This window comes from Gobio gobio (assembly GCF_949357685.1).
Source record: "Gobio gobio genome assembly, chromosome: 4".
NCBI lineage: Eukaryota > Metazoa > Chordata > Actinopteri > Cypriniformes > Gobionidae > Gobio > Gobio gobio.
Genome location: NC_137100.1, coordinates 52,586,822 through 52,607,183, shown reverse-complemented (window position 1 = coordinate 52,607,183; position 20,362 = coordinate 52,586,822). Strand labels below are relative to the sequence as shown.

Sequence of the window (20,362 nt, the reverse complement as noted above, 5' to 3'; positions counted from 1 at the left end):
TGGTCGCTTTCTCGTCCTCGAACCAATAACAATTGCGTACTAATGCGATATTTGAATATATTTGAATAACAGATATATATTTCGACGAAATAGATTCTTATTGGTTCCGTCTCAGGCAACGTCTTATCAAGCCACGCCCCGTACACGTGCTAGTCGTTCCTTTTACTCCGCTTTGGTGGAGAAACGTATAGATAACGACAGGGCAAATGCATGTGTTTATGTAACGATGAACTATCGATACATTTTTTAAATGTATAAATTCATATTTTGTAGAATATTTTAAAGTCAAAATATGCCGTTACGTATACACTTCAAATAATTACAAATACCTCCAGTGTTCAAATTAGGCGTAAAGAGGAAACGTTTTTGTCATATTGAATGATTTGTAATGATAATAATAATCAAACTAACAATACTTCTTCCTAAATAACCTCACAAAATCATATTTTCAGTTCTTTTTTAGTGTCGAAAGTTGACTTAAATTATAAGCAACCTAAATCCATCAGAACTGGAGAAAGAGTTTGGATAAATAAAAAAACAATTAAGCTACACTTAACTACATTGGGTTCAATTTAAACTATTGTAAAAACTAAACGTTTAATCACGAATTGCACTTTTACTAGATTCTGTAGGAATTTGCATCTACACATGCCGCTGATGGTGTTGCTCATGTAAAGCTTTCCTGTAAATCAGGTCTACCAGAGTGTTTGGGTTTACGGTTACTTTGAAACAAAAATATGAATATAAATAAATTTTTATTTTAATATGAAGCAGCATATGGTCACCACTAGATGGCGCAATTTTGCCACAAAAACAACATGTATAAATCCAAGTCGTTAGACTCCAAAATGCTTCACCACAGGCTGATGTAAGAGTTTATTACAATAAAGATCCGATTAAATCTGTAGAAATCAAATGTTACTATTCGGTATTTTTCGTCATCGTTTTTTCTTTCTTTTAAATAATATTTTTAAGAAGCTGCACGTTGTACATGTCTCGACTACGGCTGCAAAATATCTAACTTTAGACTTAATTACATTTTTACATGTTAATTGTTAAAAACTACATGGTGTTTGTTTGTTTTAAAGGATTATAATGATACAGATGTTGTAAAATATGCGGGTTAAAGAGGGCTTTACACACCTGTACGCGTGCAAAACGTTATTCGACGCACAGTCTTTTAGAGCCGCCCACATTCTCCGTTCAGTGAAGATGATTGGTTCGTGCTCATGTCACTCACGCCATGGGTACGCCGAACAGTTCCCCAGGCGCGTTGCAAACACAATCGGTTCTTCACTCTAATTTTTATGATGAATTTAAACAACTACGATTGTTTCTCGCAATTTCGAATATCATTTCGAGATGGGAGGAAATAAAGTGGCAAATGCCACTGGAGGTGATTAAGTCATAATAATTGTGCTGTGTTGGAATAAAATCTCAGCAATGTCGCTTCTCTGCGTGCGAGGTAAGTGTTTGGGACCTTTTAATATTTTTAATATTTTTTGTTATTGCATTGTCTACCGTTTACTGTGTTTATGTGCTTCTTGAAATAGCGTGTGGTATAAACTTGAAATGTACTTGAAACCGGTTAAAGCAACAGGTAACACTAACAGGTTATGATATAAGTTATCAATCAAGAACAGGTGTAGTAACCTTTGAGGAAAAAGTAAGTGTAACACGGACTCGTATGTGTGTTACTGTGGATTGGAGGCGACTCATCTTGTCTGTTAATGCGCTTAACGGGTTTTCCCGCTGCTGAATTGTTATGGCCCCGCATATGCTGTGATCACCTGTCTGGCTGTCCTACTGTACGCTTTGATTGTTTATGACAACAAGCACATATTTCCCCTGGATTATTGCGTTTCATCCACATGACAGACTATATTTGTGCCGCAAAACGGTGCGACTATGACTACTATTTGTGCACCTGTTGTTGACTGCAAATTTTCAGTAGCCATCCATGTTCAGTCAGTCATGTTTTAGATCATTGAGCTTAAGTAGAAGTAACTTTTGACACTCAATTGAAGTGTACTTTTATATCAGATTTGCAAATCAATCAATCATTGGAGTTGTGTGGCTTTAATCGATGCCAGTTAGCTTTGACGCCATTACTGTATATGCTAGTGTATCTCCTGAAAGTTGTATGTCAAATGCTCAGTATTTATAATACAGTGTACAAAAAATACTCGATTGAAGTCTGGAACCATTCAGAACCATAAACAGAGTTGGGAATTTGAACGAACCCTAAACATTAAACTTGATCACTTTTCTATAATAAAATCTGAAAAAAGTAATCTACACTTGCATTAATGAACGAACCCTAAAAGGCCTGCCTAAACATGTGAATACCACGAAGACTTGATTGCTCTTTTGACATGAGCCTGTAAGTAACACCCAGCAACCATCCAGATCACCCTAACATGGATCGCAATGTTTATAGTAGGCATGAAATGAAAATGCACCTATTTCATAAATGCGTGTTATAGATGTTATTATGAACGACTCATGAAAATATTGAGCTAGAAATTAGTGATGGGAAGTTTGGATCATTTTACTGACTCAGATCTTTGAGACTCAAAAGGAAGCAATCTTTTTGTTCATTTCAGCAGAATATAATTGAAATGTTACATGTTAATAGCCAAATTCCCCAACACGTCAACTTACGCAAACGTTGATCACATTTAGAGTAAGAAAAAACTATAATGCAGGCAGTTTAATGCAATTCATTGCTTAGCTGGGTTTTTTGTTCTTTTGTCACGTCACATCCCCATTAGTCACAGGCTCAGTCTCAGCCCATGGACCTGATGCATATAGCACATATAACTGGAAACACTTATGGATTTTCGAAGTCGTCATCTGATTGGTTGAATTCTACAGGATGTCCGGGAGATGCAAGTGTTGTGCTCTTTAATGGTCCACCTGGAAACAAAGATTCCGTGATGACAAACCTCCTCTTGAAAGAAGAATGTGTCGCGTTTACAACTGTGACAATTCCCACGTTTCCCCTGTCGGGCCAAAAGTAGGCCTGCTAGTGTGTGCCAGGGCCAGTGGCATTTCCACGGTCACTTCCAGGGCTTGATCAGGCCTCGTCGGGGCTTTCCCTTTTGGGCTCGGTGCTACAGGTCCGAGGTTATTAGCCCAGCCCAGCCTGTTGAAAGCCCTGGCTCGTATTGGCCAGGATACTAAACAATGAATTTTTAAAAGTATGTTAAGTAAAGTTCGCAGCATAGACTCTTTAAAATACGTCCAAAAGTTTTACACACAGACACTGGTCTGTTATTGTAGGGACATCAACGTTAGATTTTCACGCCCCTAAAAATGACACGGAACAGAACAAACTGATTTGTTGCTTTACATGTCAGTCAGACATCCTTGGCGGTCCTTGGCCAGTGAAAGCTATGGAGTTCAGACCTTCTGTCGTCAGTCCGAAAGTCTGCCTAGTGGCTACACAAGACCCATAAGCTGAAGCTATGTAGTCTGTACAGGAACAGAAATTATTAGCTCACCTGCCTAGTCTTTGGGTCTGAGTTGTTCATTCACCACGAGTTGTGGAAAAGAACTATCATGAATTCACTAATGTATAAATTGTAAGAAATTTGAGACAAGAAACGCATTATGTTACTGTAAGAGTAATAAAAAAACAACTACATGTTTGTTTGTAAGGAAGGTTGGGAATTATTAACTAATTTCTGTGTCCAATACAGCTTTTAACTCACGTGACAAAAGAAAGAAACGGCTCAGAACCCAAGACTCAGGAGGTCAATAATTTCTGTTTCCGGTAACCACTGCATAGCCTTAGCCTATGGGTCTGTCACGGGATGAACAAACAACTTGGACCCAAAGATGTTGCACATGCATGGTCAACACAAAATGTTCCTGAGTCATATTAAAGGGTTAGTTCACCCAAAAATGAAAATTCTGTCATTAATTACTCACCCTCATGTCGTTCGACACCCGTAAGACCTCCGTTCATATTCGGAACACAAATGAAGATATTTTAGTTGAAAGCTGATGGCTGAGAAAGGCTTCAGACAGGCCTCCATTGGCATTCAGTACATTTACACTCCCAAGACCCATAAAAGGCACTTAAAACGTTGTTACAAAGTCCATCTCACCACAGTGGCTCTACAATAATTTTACAATGCGAAGACAATAGTTTTTGTGCGCAAAAAAAAATCAAAATAACACCTTTATCCAACTTGTTATTGTCTTCCGTGTTTGCCTCCACGACGCATGCGCGAGAATATGACGCAGATCCGGCGTTCGGACACATGACCCAGAAGCGATTTGTTTACAAGCAGAGGAAGACGCGCGTGTCTAAGCTGTTGGATTCTACATTGATCGTGCTTTAGGTCTCGGCGTAGTTCTCAAAATGGGGTTAAAGTGTGCATTTCATGGATTCCCGAACGCTGGCGCTACGTCATATTCTCGCGCATGCGTCGTGGAGGCATACACGGAAGACAATAACAAGTTGGATAAAGGTGTTATTTTGATTTTTTTTTTGCGCACAAAAACTATTGTCGTCGCATCGTAAAATTATTGTAGAGTCACTGTGGTGAGATGGACTTTGTAACAACGTTTTAAGTGCCTTTTATGGGTCTTGGGAGTGTAAATGTACTGAATGCCAATCGAGGCCTATCTGAAGCCTTTCTCAGCCATCAGCTTTCAACAAAAATATCTTCATTTGTGTTCCGAATATGAACGGAGGTCTTACGGGTGTCGAACGACATGAGGGTGAGTAATTAATGACATCATTTTCATTTTTGGGTGAACTAACCCTTTAAAGATTTGTTAAAAATGAATCATGATCGACAGACTGATGGCAAAAGACTCCATCACAGCCCAAAGGCCACCTGACTGACATGTAAAACAGCCAATCACAGTTTGTTTTGTTCTGTGTCATGTTTATGGGCATGAGAATGTAAAGCCGGCATGCATCTAATGAATTATTAATTCAAGAACGTTGTGCAAGTTTACTGCAACAATGGAGCCGCAAACTTCACATACTTTTGGAAATCCAGGGTTTAATTGATCCTGATAAGCCATCAATGGCTTGCTTCTTCCTTGAGGGGGTTTGGCATCAAGACGACTTTGTTTCCAGGTGGATCGTTAAAGAACATGACACACACGTATCCGGAAATCTTGTAGAATTCATCCAATCAGATAATGACTTTGAAACTCCCGAAGCATTTCCCATTTTGTGTGCCTTATGCATCAGAATTTCATCCAACGGTCTCAGAGTATGATCGACCCATCATTACTAGTAATCAAAATTAATAATAATGTCATAACCGGATCTTTTGGTGAAAAGAAAACAACTTCTCTCTGGTGACATGCAGGATTTATACAATTATTTAATCCTCCTAAACCCAGTCCCTGCAAGTTTGCGTTCATCTGCCTCCATTTTTGAGTGCAACACCTACATCTCAAAATCCAATCAACAATTGATGAATCAAGTCTTTTTCTTGTTTGATAATCAGTTCTACTCAGATGTACGTCACAATATGGAAGAAAAAGGTTGCTACTTCTGTTTCATTGCGAATTTAACTGTGTTAAAACCACTGGCAACCACCTAGAATATCTTAGAATAGTGGTGACTGCTTTTGCATAACAAAGCACCACTCACATTTCTTCAGAAAATGTAGAAGTCTAATTCATTTATCAGTTCTGTTGATCTACTGTGACTTAGAGTAGTTTAGAGCAGCTAAATATTCTGCCCCATAAGTAAATGTATGTAAACTGAATATTTCCAGTGACAGTATGCATGCATATACTGTAAGCATGCCATCAATTTGAGACGATCTATAGAAGTTTCCTCTCTTTATAAATCCAATACAATTGATTTTAGTTTGTCTGGACTAGAGTAAATTGCTGTTCTGTGAGGTCCTTTGTGTCACAAAGATCTGTCATGCTGTCAGCAGTCATGAGAGAGGAAGCATATACAGAAAATCAAAAGAGACTGACATCTCGATGATGAATAGAGAGATATTCTGGGATAACGGTACAAAATAAATATGATTTGCTCTCATCATGAATGCAACAGTGGATCATTATGTTTTTCCTTTTCTATCAGCGTTCTGCTCCAGGCCATGTTTTACGGTTAAGAGGTTTTTTTTAAAGACTGAAAAAAGTGTAGAGCTTCAGATTTGATTTGCAGTGTTTTGTGTTGCTTTGGATTGTTGAGAACTCAGTTCATTTGTTTAGAAGTTTGTTCTCCACGTGTAGAGAGGAAACACTGGCACAAGGGGAAAGTGAAGTTTGATGGATATACAGCATGATGCTGGTGTTGGGGGGAGGGACAGAGCTTCGGTGTAATCCTCCAGCCATCTGGTGCTGTGTGGGCCTGTGTGTATGCAGCCGCAGCATCACATGTGTGCATGCCAGTGTAGCCTCTGTTTTTCTAATCTGACCAGGAAATGCATTCAAAGCTTACTGGATATCTCATGTTATCTTTCTTGTATTAGATCTGGGCATTGACTTCTACTCCAAGTCTCTTCTACTTTCCCAAAAGATTGCGATAGTAGTCACTAAAGTTTAGAATAATGGCATGACGTCTTCACCAGGAGTCCTGCTATGTTTTAAAGATGTTTACACATTTAAAAAAAAAAATGCAAAGCCCACATCAAGAACGATAACTATATCAGCACCACACCAATGCACAATATAGTTCTGTTTAAGTGAGCGCTGCAGTTTTGCCATCTGCCGCTTTAAAGGGATAATTCACCCATTTACTCACCCTTAAGTTTCTCCAAGCCTGTATGAATTCCTTTCTTCTGCTGAACACGATAATGCAAAATTTCTCTCTTATGCATTTACAGATGCAGCGTTTTGACTGAACCACTTCTACTGCACGAGAGATGAGAACACATTTTTACAATTTTCTGGGTCTTAAAGGTCCCATGGCATGAAATTTTCATTTTATGAGGTATTTCAACATTAATATGAGTTCCCCTAGCCTGAATATTGTCCCCAAGTGGATAGAAATGTTGATCTGTGTAAAACCGAGTTCTGGTTGTCTTTCTCTGCCTTTGAGAAAATGACAGGCCAGACGAGCCAATCCTGAAGTCTCCTGGTTTGACGTCCAAGCAGGAACGGTTACCTCCCTTTCCTCCGCCCAGAGAATCTGGCACGCCCATGCAAAAGCTATATTATTGTCCTCGGCTTGTGAACGAGTGAACGCTGGCAGTTTCTCAGTGTTTGGATGTACAAATGAAAACAGAAGTCTTTTTTCAGTTCCTTCTGATCTGTGATCAGTGATTTCTTATGTGTAGCTAATTATTTATTATTCGTGCACACACTGCGGCTTCTCTCTCTCCCTACAGAACGGTGTTTTCGTGTTTTCTATCTTGTGAGTCAGTGTTTTTGTACGTCCTCGTCGCGTCTATCTGTTCTTAAATGTGCATACAGTCGGGAGTTTCTGCTCAACATTGGCAGAGCCACATCTTTAGAGATAAACCTCACGCACGCCGAAGCTCGGCCTTCAACATCCCCGACCCCCAGTACTGCATCTGGCCCACAGCGGAGGCACCAAACGCGGCGCGAGATTAAGCAGAAGGGGGGTAAGCGTGAGCGTATCCGGCTAGGCTAGCCAGCTTTCCCCACAATAAACTGGATTACATTCGATTACTGCTGTTGTGTCTTTGTTTGCGCTGTGTAAGTTACTCAATGCGCGTCACTGACACTTTTCATATGATTGGAACATATCTAGAAATAATGCTTTAATCAAACTTACTAACTCGTTCATCTCGCTGTAATGGTACATTGCATGTGTTACAAAGTTGGTAATAATGATGAAGACGGACTCGGTGTGACTGGGACTCGTGTTTATTCAGAACTCTCAGATACAAACACAATAAACTCGCGCTGACAGACAGCGCTCTCACAACTCAGTAGTTACTATAAATAACTTTGTTAGCAATCGCTCCGTCTCCGTGATGTCCGGTTCGCGAACGAATCATTCTTTTGAATCGGTTCTTTTTAGTGAACCGAACCAGTTCACCAAATCGGACTGAATCGTTCTAAACGGTTCGCGTCTCGAGTCAGCGCTGATCCATAATTTACTAAAGTTACTAACTTTCTGACATGAGTGACAGCCCCTCCGACTAGAAATAAACTAATAACCTGAAGTATATGCTAGTAACTACAACAGTTCACCCTGAACTGAGACATGCTGAGAGAACTGATGAGAAGTGAACTTAGGTCCATCCGTCTCTCTGGCAGCAGCTCGTGCGTCGTAGACCTCGTTAAACCACGCCCCCTCCGCTCATATCAAATGCAAAGATGTCAGCCAATCACAACAGTGGGCGTTTTTACTGAAGTCTCACAGCAGACACGCCTCTTGAAGCAGGGCATTCAGCCACAGGGCAAACAGCAGTATAGACAAAATGCCTTTTATTTCTAAATTATGACATTTTATGATGTAAAAATCATACTAACAATATAAGTACACCTCAGGAAACACTATAAAATAATAGAAAAATGCCATGCCATGGGACCTTTAAAGGGGGGGGGGGGAACACTCAGTTTCAGTCAGTCTCATGTCAATCTTGAGTACCTATAGAGTAGCACTGCATCCTGCATATCTCCGAAAAGTCTTTATTTTTATTATAATTATAAAAGGAAGATGCGCTGTTCCGAGTCTTTCCGGAAAAAGCCGTGCGGCTGGGGGCGTATCGTGTGGGCGGAGCTAAAGAATGTCGAGCGCGCGCCGCTGTTACTGTGTTGAGTGCGTCTGAAAGCTGCGTCATCCCTAAAAGCGGGGAAAAACTTTATTCAACATAAAAAATGGCTTTTAATCAGATACAGCCATACATCTATGATCCGGAATCAGACCCAGAGGCTGAAGTTGAACAGGAGCAGCAGCAAAAACGACTAGAGCAGGACGTCGACTGTGGTATAAGTTACACTAACTATATAATATGTTTAGCGGCTTGTGTTATTTAGAACACCATGTCAAGCGTGAGTGTTACAATGTGTGTGTGTGTGTGTGTGTGTGTGTGTGTGTGTGTGTGTGTGTGTGTGTATGTGTGTGTGTTTACGCGTGGTTTGTGAAGACATGATTTGTAGTAAGCGGACTGGTTTTGCGCGTCAGGCTAGTGTTTACATAGAAAGACATGGAATAGTAGCGCATTTGAATGAAGAAGCGCGCTTATTTAGTTCAACATATTTCCCCATTCTTTGTGTATTGTTGTTTGGAGTGCTTTTACAATACACAAACATACACATATAGTGGCCAGCTAAACAAATGTACACACACTATACATCGCATGCTCCATTGATCAATACGTGATCATGTTTGGGCTACTTGATGGGCATAGGCAAAAACAGACATTTGAAGCAGTCAAACCTGCGGTTCCAACGTTGGGACCTTTATCGTTGGGACCGCTCCATCCTTCAGTATTAGGCGATCTGAAAATCCGGCGTCGAACTGGGCCTTGTTTATAAAACAATCGGCACCGAAATGCAGGGAACAGACATAAATATTTGCGCAACTCAGTTGTTGATCCGGAAAAGCAAATTCCATCTGTACGAGCCAGCGCTCTGATGGGCGTAGCCTATTGCTTTCACGCTCTCTCTCTCTCTCTCACGCGCGCTCTTCCGGTAGAATTGTCCGTACGGCCCATACAAGGAAATTCCGCCCTGTTGACGTCAAGCGGACCCATGATCGAAAAAAACTTTCCGAAACTTATGACTAACAGGAAGTACTAATTTTGGCAAAGAAATACTCCCATTAAACGTCCACCTTAGCTTATGAAACGGTGTCCATGTTTAGCATGGGAATCCAAGTCTTTAACAGTGCCAAAAGATCAGTATGCATGAAACAGCATTTCACCCCCCCTTTAAAAGAGTCTGCGTTTGTGATATATTTCCTTCTTTCTTTCATGCAAAACGCTCGCTCTGTCTAGATGTGTTTAAATCTGCTCTAAGTATGCGTTTCTGTCACCTATCACACATGCGCACTTCAATAAGCCGACAGAAAGCTGTTAATGCGTTTACATGCCGCGTGAAATCGGGATAAGAGGCAAAATCTACCTGTTCCGACCAGTTTATGCTTAAGCCGTTTATGACCTTACTCCGATAAAAGACAATGTGTTACAGCGTTTACATGACCATGTTCGTTGTCGGCTTATTAGGCATAATCGGCTTAAAGCAGCACTAGGTAGGTTTTGCTCTCGGGGTCCCCCTACAGTTGGGAAACAGTATTGTCCTCTACTACTGTCGTAAACTCTGTCATTCTACATCAGGGGATGCATCGCACGTGCATTTGTTGACATGACAACCATGATAGCCCTGAACACTGCAGGAGGAGTTCACATGCAGGTGTTCTGCTTGCGTCGTGTGTGAAATGTCTTCATCCCAGGTACAGTGGCATATGTTTCAGCATGTCATATGAATATAATTTCATGGGTTTTATTTTTTTTTTTCAAACGCCAAATGATCGTGATGCTCACGTTTACAAGCCAGTGTCATTATAGTAGCCTAGTCTATTGGTTCCCGTTTTACATAATCTATATGACACTTCAATTCAGTGTTTGAGTGGTAGGTAATAACCATATATCGTCAATATTATAATATCAAGCTACCATAGATGAATCTGCAAATTTGAAAAATCAATTTGCATTATAGCTTGATGCAAGACAAATAAACAAATATCACAGACATGTTAGGTATCCTAAAATATGATTTTGTACGTCTTCTGTATTTACTTGCAAGAATGTAGCCCCTCCTCCTTCAGCTCATGCCAACGAGCAAACGCTGGCCCAATGTTGATCCTCGTCCTGCCTTTAATCCGATCACTTTCTCGTTTCCTCTTTTTGCTTTCCTCCGACAAAACCTTTGCTTTCTTATTTTTCTGTGCTGCTTCGGCCATGATTATAACATTCGGCAAACAAATGATAGTTTGGCTCGCACGTCCGAATTTAAGGAAGTGGGGGTGGTGGTGGAAGTGACGTATATGCCGTAAAGCAGTCGAATTTTGTAGTTCTTTTTGTTCTCGGGTTACTACCCGAAACCCGAAGTTTAAAAGTGCGATTAAAAACCATACAGACCCCGTCAGGCTATGGCAGACGTGTCATTCAACCTATTGTAAGTCGATGTATCATCACAAGAGTCTTGAAAATATATTATAAAGGTTGAAAAGTTACCTAGTGCTGCTTTAAAACGTGCATGTAAACGTACTCATTGAATCTGATTAGACTGTTAGCATCTCGCTCAAAAATGACCAAAGAGTTTCAATATTTTTCCTATTTAAAACTAGACTCTTCTGTAATTACATCGTGTACTAAGACCGACGAAAAAGAAGGTTGCGATTTTCTAGGCCGATATGGCTAGGAACTATACTCTCATTCCTGCATAATAATCAAGGAACTTTGCTGCCGTACCATGGGTGCAACAGGTGCGTAAGGATATTACGCAGTGCCTGAAAACAGGCTAACTTTCGTAAACATAACATACTCGGTTACTTAACGTAACCTCGGTTCCCTGAGATAAGGGAACGAGTACTGCGTCTAGCTAGACGCACTGGGATAATTCCTTTATCTCGAAATAATGAAGTATTTGTAAAATCACGCAGTGCCACTGCCCAGTCAAAAGAGTGTCGAGACATCTCGTATGCTATTGGTTGGCCTATGGGAACTGCATGAACCAATGGCAGGACAGCGTAACGGAATTGCGTCAGGTTAAATCGACTGAAGCGACGATATATCTATGCTCAATATATGCTCTAAGCGCCCTAACTGGGCAGAGCAGGTGTAACTGTCTCTCATCCTCTGAAGGGGGGAGGGCAGAGAGAGTGATTACCTGTGCTTTGAACGCTGTTGAAAGCACTTTAGGTACATAGCCATGCCTCGGTTTAAGGATGACTTTAGAATGACCTGGGCCAAATTCTAAACATGACGCGTTCACAGATAGCGCTTGAATGTCACCGACACGCTTAGAGCATGCCAGTGCTAATAACAGAGCAGTTTTTAGCGAAAGTGGCTTCAATTCTGCCGTCTGCAACGGCTCGAAGGGAGGTCTTTTTAGTGCTCTTAGTACCAATGAAAGGTCCCAGGATGGCACCGTAGGAGGGCGGGGAGGGTTAAGCCTCCTGGCTCCTTTTAAGAATTTTATGAACATGTCGTGTCTTCCCAACGACATGGGATGCGGCGATAGCTGCCGTGTAGACTTTGAGTGTGGATGGAGTGCGTCCTGCATCCAACATCTTCTGACATTAAGACAAATCATCGTGCAAATCTGCGCGATGGATTGGTTTTTCCCAGTGTATCTGAAAGATGCTTACTTTCATATCCAAATGACCCCCCGTCACAGACCGTTTTTGAGATTCGCGTTCGAGGGGAAGACCTATCAGTACACAGTCCTGCCATTCGGTCTATCTCTGGCCCCCCGCACTTTTACGAAGTGTATGGATGCAGCTCTCTCCCCTTTGAGACAAACGGGAATGTGCATTCTGAACTACCTCGACGACTGGCTCATCCTGGCCCAGTCAGAGGAAGAACTAGAATCTCACAAATCTGTGCTACTCAGCCATCTAGAATGCCTGGGTCTCAGAATAAACACAGCCAAGAGCTCGTTGCTTCCCAGACAGAGAATCTCCTTCCTGGGAGGGCGTGGCTATCGAACGAGCGCGCTCTGACTACACAGCAGCTCGCATACTTATTCAAGACGGGAACCAACAAACCCCTGCAAATTTTTCAGAGAATGCTGGGCCTTATGGCATCAGCTTCTCCAGTACTTCCGCTGGGTATGATGCGGCACATGCGCCCTCTGCAGTACTGGCTGAAATCACGGGTCCCTACGATTGACACTAGCGGTTTGGGACTGTCAGGTTCTTGTGGTACTATCAGTCAATCAGTGTTGTCATTATGCCATTTTTCTGTGCCTCTAGAGTAATTAGTCACATGGCAATTATGGTTCAGATGATTGCTCCAAAATGTTTGTGTCCCTTGAACAACGATTGCTTGCTTTTGGGAGTCTTGTGTCAGCTGAACAGCTGCCATTGAAATGCAATTACACTGTGAATGCTAACGCTTTCTTTAGGTAGGCCTAGTGGAAATCATTTGGGAGAGAGTTAATAATTTGTACAGGCTAGGGGCCAGCACATAACAGATTGTTTTTTGGGATTGAACCCTGTCTTTAGTTTGAACTTGCTCGGGACATATGTGGTTAAATCATTTTATGAAGCAGTAGTGTTTTGTCTGTATCTGTATTTTGTTCCTTTCATCAGGTGTTGTATTACTGCAAAAATGTATTACATCCACTTTCCTGCTATTTGTGGCTTTCACTTAATTTGGTCTTTTTTTCTTTTCTTTTCAGTGAAAAAGGCCAAACTACAAGGACCTCCAGGTAATGAACTGTTTGCGTCATACATGAATCAGTTGTGGCTCTACAATTGCCTTAGACTCAAAGAGGAAAAAATAACACACAATGCAGTCAATTGTCATTCAGATGAGTGTTTGGTGCTAAAATGAAGTGCTTGAATCAGACTCTGCGGCCCAGTTTGGCATGGGCTGCAGAGACACAGTGAACTGGTTTACTTGTTAGCCAGCAGGCAAGCACTAGACTGTCAGGGGATTTTCACTCTACTATAACATATTACACTTTTTACTCACGAGAGATGCATTACAAACACACAGACACACACGTGTAAATGTGTATGCCTTTCAGTGACTGAACCTTTGAATTGCAATAAGCTTTATAGAGGAGCACTGAAACATTTTTTGCATTAGCCTAATTGATTGTTTTTAATGTTTTTTGTTGAACTTTTAAGTATCAGCCATGACAGACGATATTAGAATTGAACGTGCTCATTTCCCCCCTTTTTTATTTAGATTATCTTGATAGCTTCAGCAAATATCAAAATGAATATGTTATATTTTTTAATATAAAATGTATAAAAAAGTATTTAAAAAATTATATTCATTTTGATATTTGCTAATTTTCTGATGCCTAAATTCACTTTCAGCATTTAAAAGTAATTGATTTGAGTTTTCAGTATTTTCTTTTTTTATTTATTCAGATGGACAAAATAGTATAGAGTTTTTATATAGCTATTTATCCATTATTAACCTTAACACGAAAGTTTGTGTTAACCGCTAACATAGTAATCTATTCACATAATGTTTTCTCTCTTAAAATGTTAGCCCCGTGTAAATGTCAGCATTATCATATATGTGTAAAGAATTGAGCTTATTGATGCAGTTCAGTCTGCCTGCTATTTTATTCTATCCGTTAACGTTACTCCTGATTGGAGGCTTCCGTAAATATTCGGTTTATACGTAGATTTAGGCTTCAACTAAATTTAATGGCGCAACGCAAAAATATTTAGCAGTGCATAAGTTGTAACTTAGTGCCCATTTACATCAAAACCAGGCTAGTTGTAACTTGCGCACAGCTGGTGCAACAGGTGTCCTGACAGGAAAGCTATCTGTTCCTTTATCGATACACGTGAAAAGCACCCCGGGGGCATTATAGGGATCTGTTGTTTAATCTATTAAGTTATTTAGTTTTATTTATATTAAGTGTTGCCTGGAAACTCATGCTGGCGTCCTTCATTTCAAATTCGCTCCCCGCTGTTCCTGCCTTCCAATAGGGCGTTGTAGACAGAATTGGTCATGTGATGTCCGGAGCTCTATAAGCAAGACTTTTCATGATTAGCTAATCTCGTTAAGCTTTAATAGTAAAAACGTATGAAACGTTTGAGAGAGTTCCATATCAGTGTGGATTAACGCATAGGCTAACCTAGGCTGCAGCCTAGGGGCCTATGTGATCAGGGGGCCTCTGTTCAGCTGTTTTTACAAACATTTTCTTATTAATATATTTGTTATATTATTTCTACTGTACTAGTAAATAACAGGCAATTGACGAGCACACATCGTGCATTATGGATTTTAGGGGCAGTTCTCATGTCACGTCTAAAAATGATTTGTGCTACCCACTCAAATTGTGCTACTTCAAATTAAAACAGATAGGTAGCACAAATCGATAGCGAAAAGTGCTACCTATCAGATTGTGCCAACAGCATCATATTCATGTGGTTAAGTCCATAAGTCCATACCTACCCCTACCCTAAATCTGGTCATCCATACCTACCCCTACCCTAAACCTACCCATAAAACAATGAAAATATATTGTTGGTAGCACAATCTGATTAGTGATACAACATACGAGTCATGCACATGTGTGTTGGATGTGCGTATACAGACATCCCACCCTGCAAAAACACATTTCCATGATGTTGTGGCACAACACCCTTCCAAAAAAAAATTCTATTATAGGTCACTTTTATATTAATTTGCCTCCTAACACGGGTTCGTTCATTCAAAAGCATTCTTGCGCCGAAAGTGAAACTGATGTAGTTGAGTGGGACGAAAAAAAGAGCAGAGTGTCTCCACAAAATATGAATGCAAGTGGTCACAGATGATGCATTTGGAACGTGTGATGATACCAGGTGACACGGTAATGCATCTTGGCTGACCACTTGTGATCGGATAACCGAAAACACATCTTAATACCAGGTGGAAACAGTCTCTCTCTCTCTCTCGATTTCCAGGATATTGTATATTATTTGGAAGGGTGGAGGGCCGCTAGAAATCCCTGAGCCTAGGGGCCTGTGTAGACCTTAATCTGCCCCTGCTTCTGCAAAGGTATTAGCCAGTCACAGCAGGGGATGTTTACATTGATGTCTCACTGCTCTCACAGCAGATATGCCCCCTTCCACCAGAGCGTTCAAATCAGAGGGATAAAATCAGGGTAGAAAATGGCCTTTTATTTCAAAATTATGTAAATATCATACTAACATTATAAGTGCACCTCAGGAAACATTATAAAATAATCAAAAATATGCAGTTCATGACCCCTAGAATTTTTTTTTTGATGACTAACTTGTCTAAGCAGATTATGCAACCAACCACTGATCAGTGTTGCATACAAAAATGGAAAGAGCTGGCTAAAATCTCCAACTCCAATCTGACTATGATACAATTTCAGATATACATCCTGCAGTCTGCCAGGGAAAAGTTTATGAATCTGGAATGTGTGATTCTGACTTGCTCATGTCTTGTGTGGTTTATGACATAAAATATTGCAAGAAAATGTAATATTGAAGATAAAAGGATGTTAGATTAGGTAGAAATGTATGGCAACTGGATCTATATGGGTACATGAGTATCTTTCAGTCCAACCAATGAATCTATTGATAAACTAATGAGCTAGTGTTTTTGTCTCTCTCTGACTCTCTGTTATAATTGATTGTGTCTTGGTCTTCTCATTCTCCCTGTGCCACCCACACCATGAATGTCTGCTTATGCCTCACCCTGCTCCATACATCCATCAATGCATACATGCATAACTGCATACATGCATACATACATACATACATACATGCATACATACAAACATGCATACATATATAACTACATACATAACTACATAACAAGTAGCATCAAACAGAATTGCAATCTACTTGTTTGAGTGCCCAGGCTGGGCTAAACATAAAAATGGGCCTGTCTGGCCAGTAGCATTTAGGAAGTATTTAAAACTTATTTGAAAAGACGGTCACTATTTTTGTGTTTCTTTTTGGTGCTGCTAGTAGCACAGAAATGAAACGCTTCATTCATCTGAAAGTGTATGTATAATACAGTGAATGTTTGCATATATGATATTTTTCATTATCTGATGAGGCACCTCCTAACTGCATAATTCATGATCTCTTGATTGACCTCATGTAGAGTGACTATTCCATAAATGAGATTTAAGATCACTGGGAGAGAGGGAATGTGTGTGTGTGTGTGTGTTTGTGTGCACCAGAAGCATCAGCAAAGCATCAGTCTGTGTTTGCATCCCAAATGAACAGAGTTCTGTCTGAGTGACAGAGAAGCCCATAGAAATCTAATTTATTGCTAATAACAGAAAGAGCCTTTTCAGCCTTTTCTACAAGTGGCCCAACCACAGCACAGAATTCAATACTGCACCAGAATCCAATGCAGTTTGACTCCTAATAAGATTTTATTATGTTTGCGGCTATTAGATGTTATGAAGCCTATTAGAGACAGTGTTTCTAAATTCCTGTTTCTGGGCTTTAAACCTATTCTAAACACTCATTTGTTTTTGTGAAATTAATTAAAATTAATTAATCGCGTTACGATATTAAAATGAATATCACAATGCAATAAAGCTGCTGTTAATACTGAATGAACCTTATATTAAGATGCTGTGGTAGGTGTCATATTCCTATTAGACATGTGCCGGTATACGGTAATACGATATACCGCAATATTGAACATGCACAATATTGTTATCGTGGGCACTTAAAAATACCGTGAATAATTATTTCTTACGATATATTCAGATTTTTAGAATGCATTTTAAGAATACTTTACCCATCAAGCGTTTAATATGAACAATACGTCAAAGAGGAACACGCACTGATTTAAACAACACCCAACCTGCATGAGCACATGGCGGAACGAGTGAAGGAATGAAACACGCATTCACTCTCTGACAGCAGTGGGCGCTGATGGAACAGCAGAAATGCAGCCGTTTCCCCAGTAACCCTCGTAAACAAAACTCATCACATAACCAAAAACTTAATACTTAAAGACTTAAGGCTATTCATTTTCAAACTCAAACATTTTATATTTTAATCTGGACTAAATTACATGGACTAGATATTGTTTGAATATGTTCTGATTGTTGTTCAGTCACACACTTTACAATAAGGCTCCATAATTTAACATTAGTTCATTCATTAACAAACTGACAATGAAAAATACTTCTAAAGCATTTATTAATCTTTGTTAAATGTAAATGTCAGCATTTAATAACACATTATTAATATCAAAAGTTGTAACTATTATTTAATGGACCTGAGCTAACACTAACAGTTGCTTTTTTAACTAACATTATCAAAGAATAATAACTGTAAAAATGTAGTTATTTGCTCTTTGTTGATGTTAATGCATTAACTGGTGAGACCTTATTGTAAAGTGTTACCTATTGTTCTTTATAATTCTTTGGCACTTTAATCTGTTTTAAATATTTGTTTACTTTATACATTTTTGTGTATTGCTTTATTGTATTTAAATGTTTGGTTCTTTTTGTTATAAGAAAGTTATCAAACCTGTTATGGTATGACAACACTTTTTTTTGCAACTTATTCCAATATCGTGGTAATACCGTATACCGTGATAAAAGCTTCAGCAATTAATCGCAACATGAAAATTTGATAACGGCACATGCCTAATTCCTATAGACATGGATCAGCAGATTGTCAGCTGATGCTAGTGAGTGCAATCAACAGGAAATTTAACGAATCTGCATGGATGAGGATGCGTATATTGTCTTAATGCACGGAGAAGAGGATAGTTCAAGTGGCCAAAGACTCTCTAAGGATCACAGCTGGAGAATTGTAGAAAATAGTTGAGCCTTGGAGTCAGAAAGCCTAAAAAAACTAAAACAAAAAAAAAGTCACCTATAAGTCGTTTGGGAGGTTTTCAACTCCAGCATATTCAGTGGTCAGACACGACTGGAACTTCAAACTGGACCTGGTTATGGTCAGATCAAACAAAAAAAAAGAGCCCTTTTTTGCAGCAAACCCACAGGATGGGCTTGGTGCACACAAGGATAAAAGTATCCCATGTGTACAATTAAATATATGGCTGGATCTTTAATTTTGTGTGCCTATTTTTCAGCTGGAGGTCCTGGACTTCTTGTTCCGAACTTGACAGCCTCTGCTTGAAATCTTGTTGAAATCTATTAAGCCTTGTGGTCGGATCTTCCATCAGGACAATGATCCTAAACAATCATCAACATTAATTTATTTCTAGTCCTTTGACCTGAATCCTATAACCACTGCTATAGAAAACTCAAGTGGAGAGTTTATCAACATGGACTTGGGAATTTGAAGGATCTGGAAAGATTTGTTTTACAACCTCATCAGGCATTACAGGAGAAGACTCAGAGTTATCTTGGCAAAAGGAGATTGCTAAAAGTATTAAATTAAAGGGTGCCATTAATTGTGGCCACTGTGTATTAGAGAACATTTATTACATAATGAGACCCCCCCCCACCCCCCCAAATTCAATTTTTGTTCAAACGGTTAGATTTTTGTGGGCTTTTTTTGTGTAAAAAAAAAGAAAGACAAAGATTTAACAATGCAGATTTATTTTCACAGACTTCTTTGTTTATATTTTCCAAGGGTGCCAATAATTCTGATCAGGACTGTATATATGGCGTAACATGCCATATTAGTTTAACTGGTGCACTGTAATATGGGCTATATTTATTGCTTAAGTACTTAAGTGTCTTTTTTTAACATCGCATGTGGGAGTATTTCTTCAAATAGCTTTTAAATGTCACCATGTACAGGCCTAGGCGTGTGCAAATATGACTTATTTATTTTCGTAAGTCATCAAAAATGAAATATTCATCAGGTTAGGCATCCCTGGGAGCCCCTTTGCACTCTGAGACAGAGAGCGCGAGAGCGTATAAAGGAATCTTGTGAAAGGGGAAAAAGGGCAATTGCGATAGACCAAACTCACCCCCTTCACTCTGCTTTTGAAATGCTCCCATCTGGGCATACACTAAAAATTTCCTTTGGCAAGAAGAAATGTGTATAAACAAATGGTTTGTCCCAATGGCAGTGATTATTTTAAATCACACTATTTTCCGAAGTAATGCAAGAGAATGATTGTCATTATAAATTTTTTTTTAATTGATTGTTTAGATTAATTTAAAAAAATGTTAGGAATTATGTATTTATGTATATATGTATGACACCAGAGTCAAGGAAAAAATTCCGCTCTGTGACAAACAGAATGGACAATAAAGTTACCCTTAACCTAACCTAATTGGGTACGGATGTGAAGATAACATTCAGATTTTAAAGTTAGTTGTAGGGAAGGGTTTTTTGTGTTGAAGATGGTGTTATTATTGGTGTAATAGAGAGCGAGAGGAAGCAAAAGAGTCTGACGTACATAAGAGTAATTAGAGATTCAGAAAGATATGAATATTTGATAATTTCCCTGCTTCTCCCTAGGCCCAGATTAGACCATTAATCACAAAAGTCACACCTCATTTCTGTATTTCCATTTCCCTCAAACATGTTTCAGTGGTTCTGCAGCCTTACTGTAGGATTATGTTACATGGTCTACAAATTGAAAAGCAAAGGTTAAAGATTAGATTAAGCTTTTTTGTTGTCTATGGGTTTTAAAAAAAAAATTAGATTTTTGTGTATATTTCCTTGCTGTCCCCAGTCTTCAATTTTGTGAAATGCAGATTTCAAGCTGCCACCTTTTGCGAATATTTTTTATTATTTTCAAATGATGAAATTACTCTAATAAGCCATGCAAGATGTATACGTTAA

General features: G+C 39.4%; 1 protein-coding gene across 1 annotated transcript in view; it reads left to right on the top strand.

Annotated features, from left to right (window-relative positions):
• The first annotated feature begins 1,231 nt into the window (after positions 1-1,231).
• The window catches only part of LOC307124663 (protein unc-13 homolog B-like), a 55,939-nt gene continuing 36,808 nt past the window's right edge, over positions 1,232-20,362 (top strand). The window contains exons 1-2 of the mRNA XM_079814038.1: positions 1,232-1,465; positions 13,315-13,344. Coding sequence (XP_079670164.1) covers positions 1,444-1,465; positions 13,315-13,344 — 52 coding nt within the window. The 5' untranslated portion in view covers positions 1,232-1,443. The remainder of the gene's footprint in view (positions 1,466-13,314; positions 13,345-20,362) is intronic.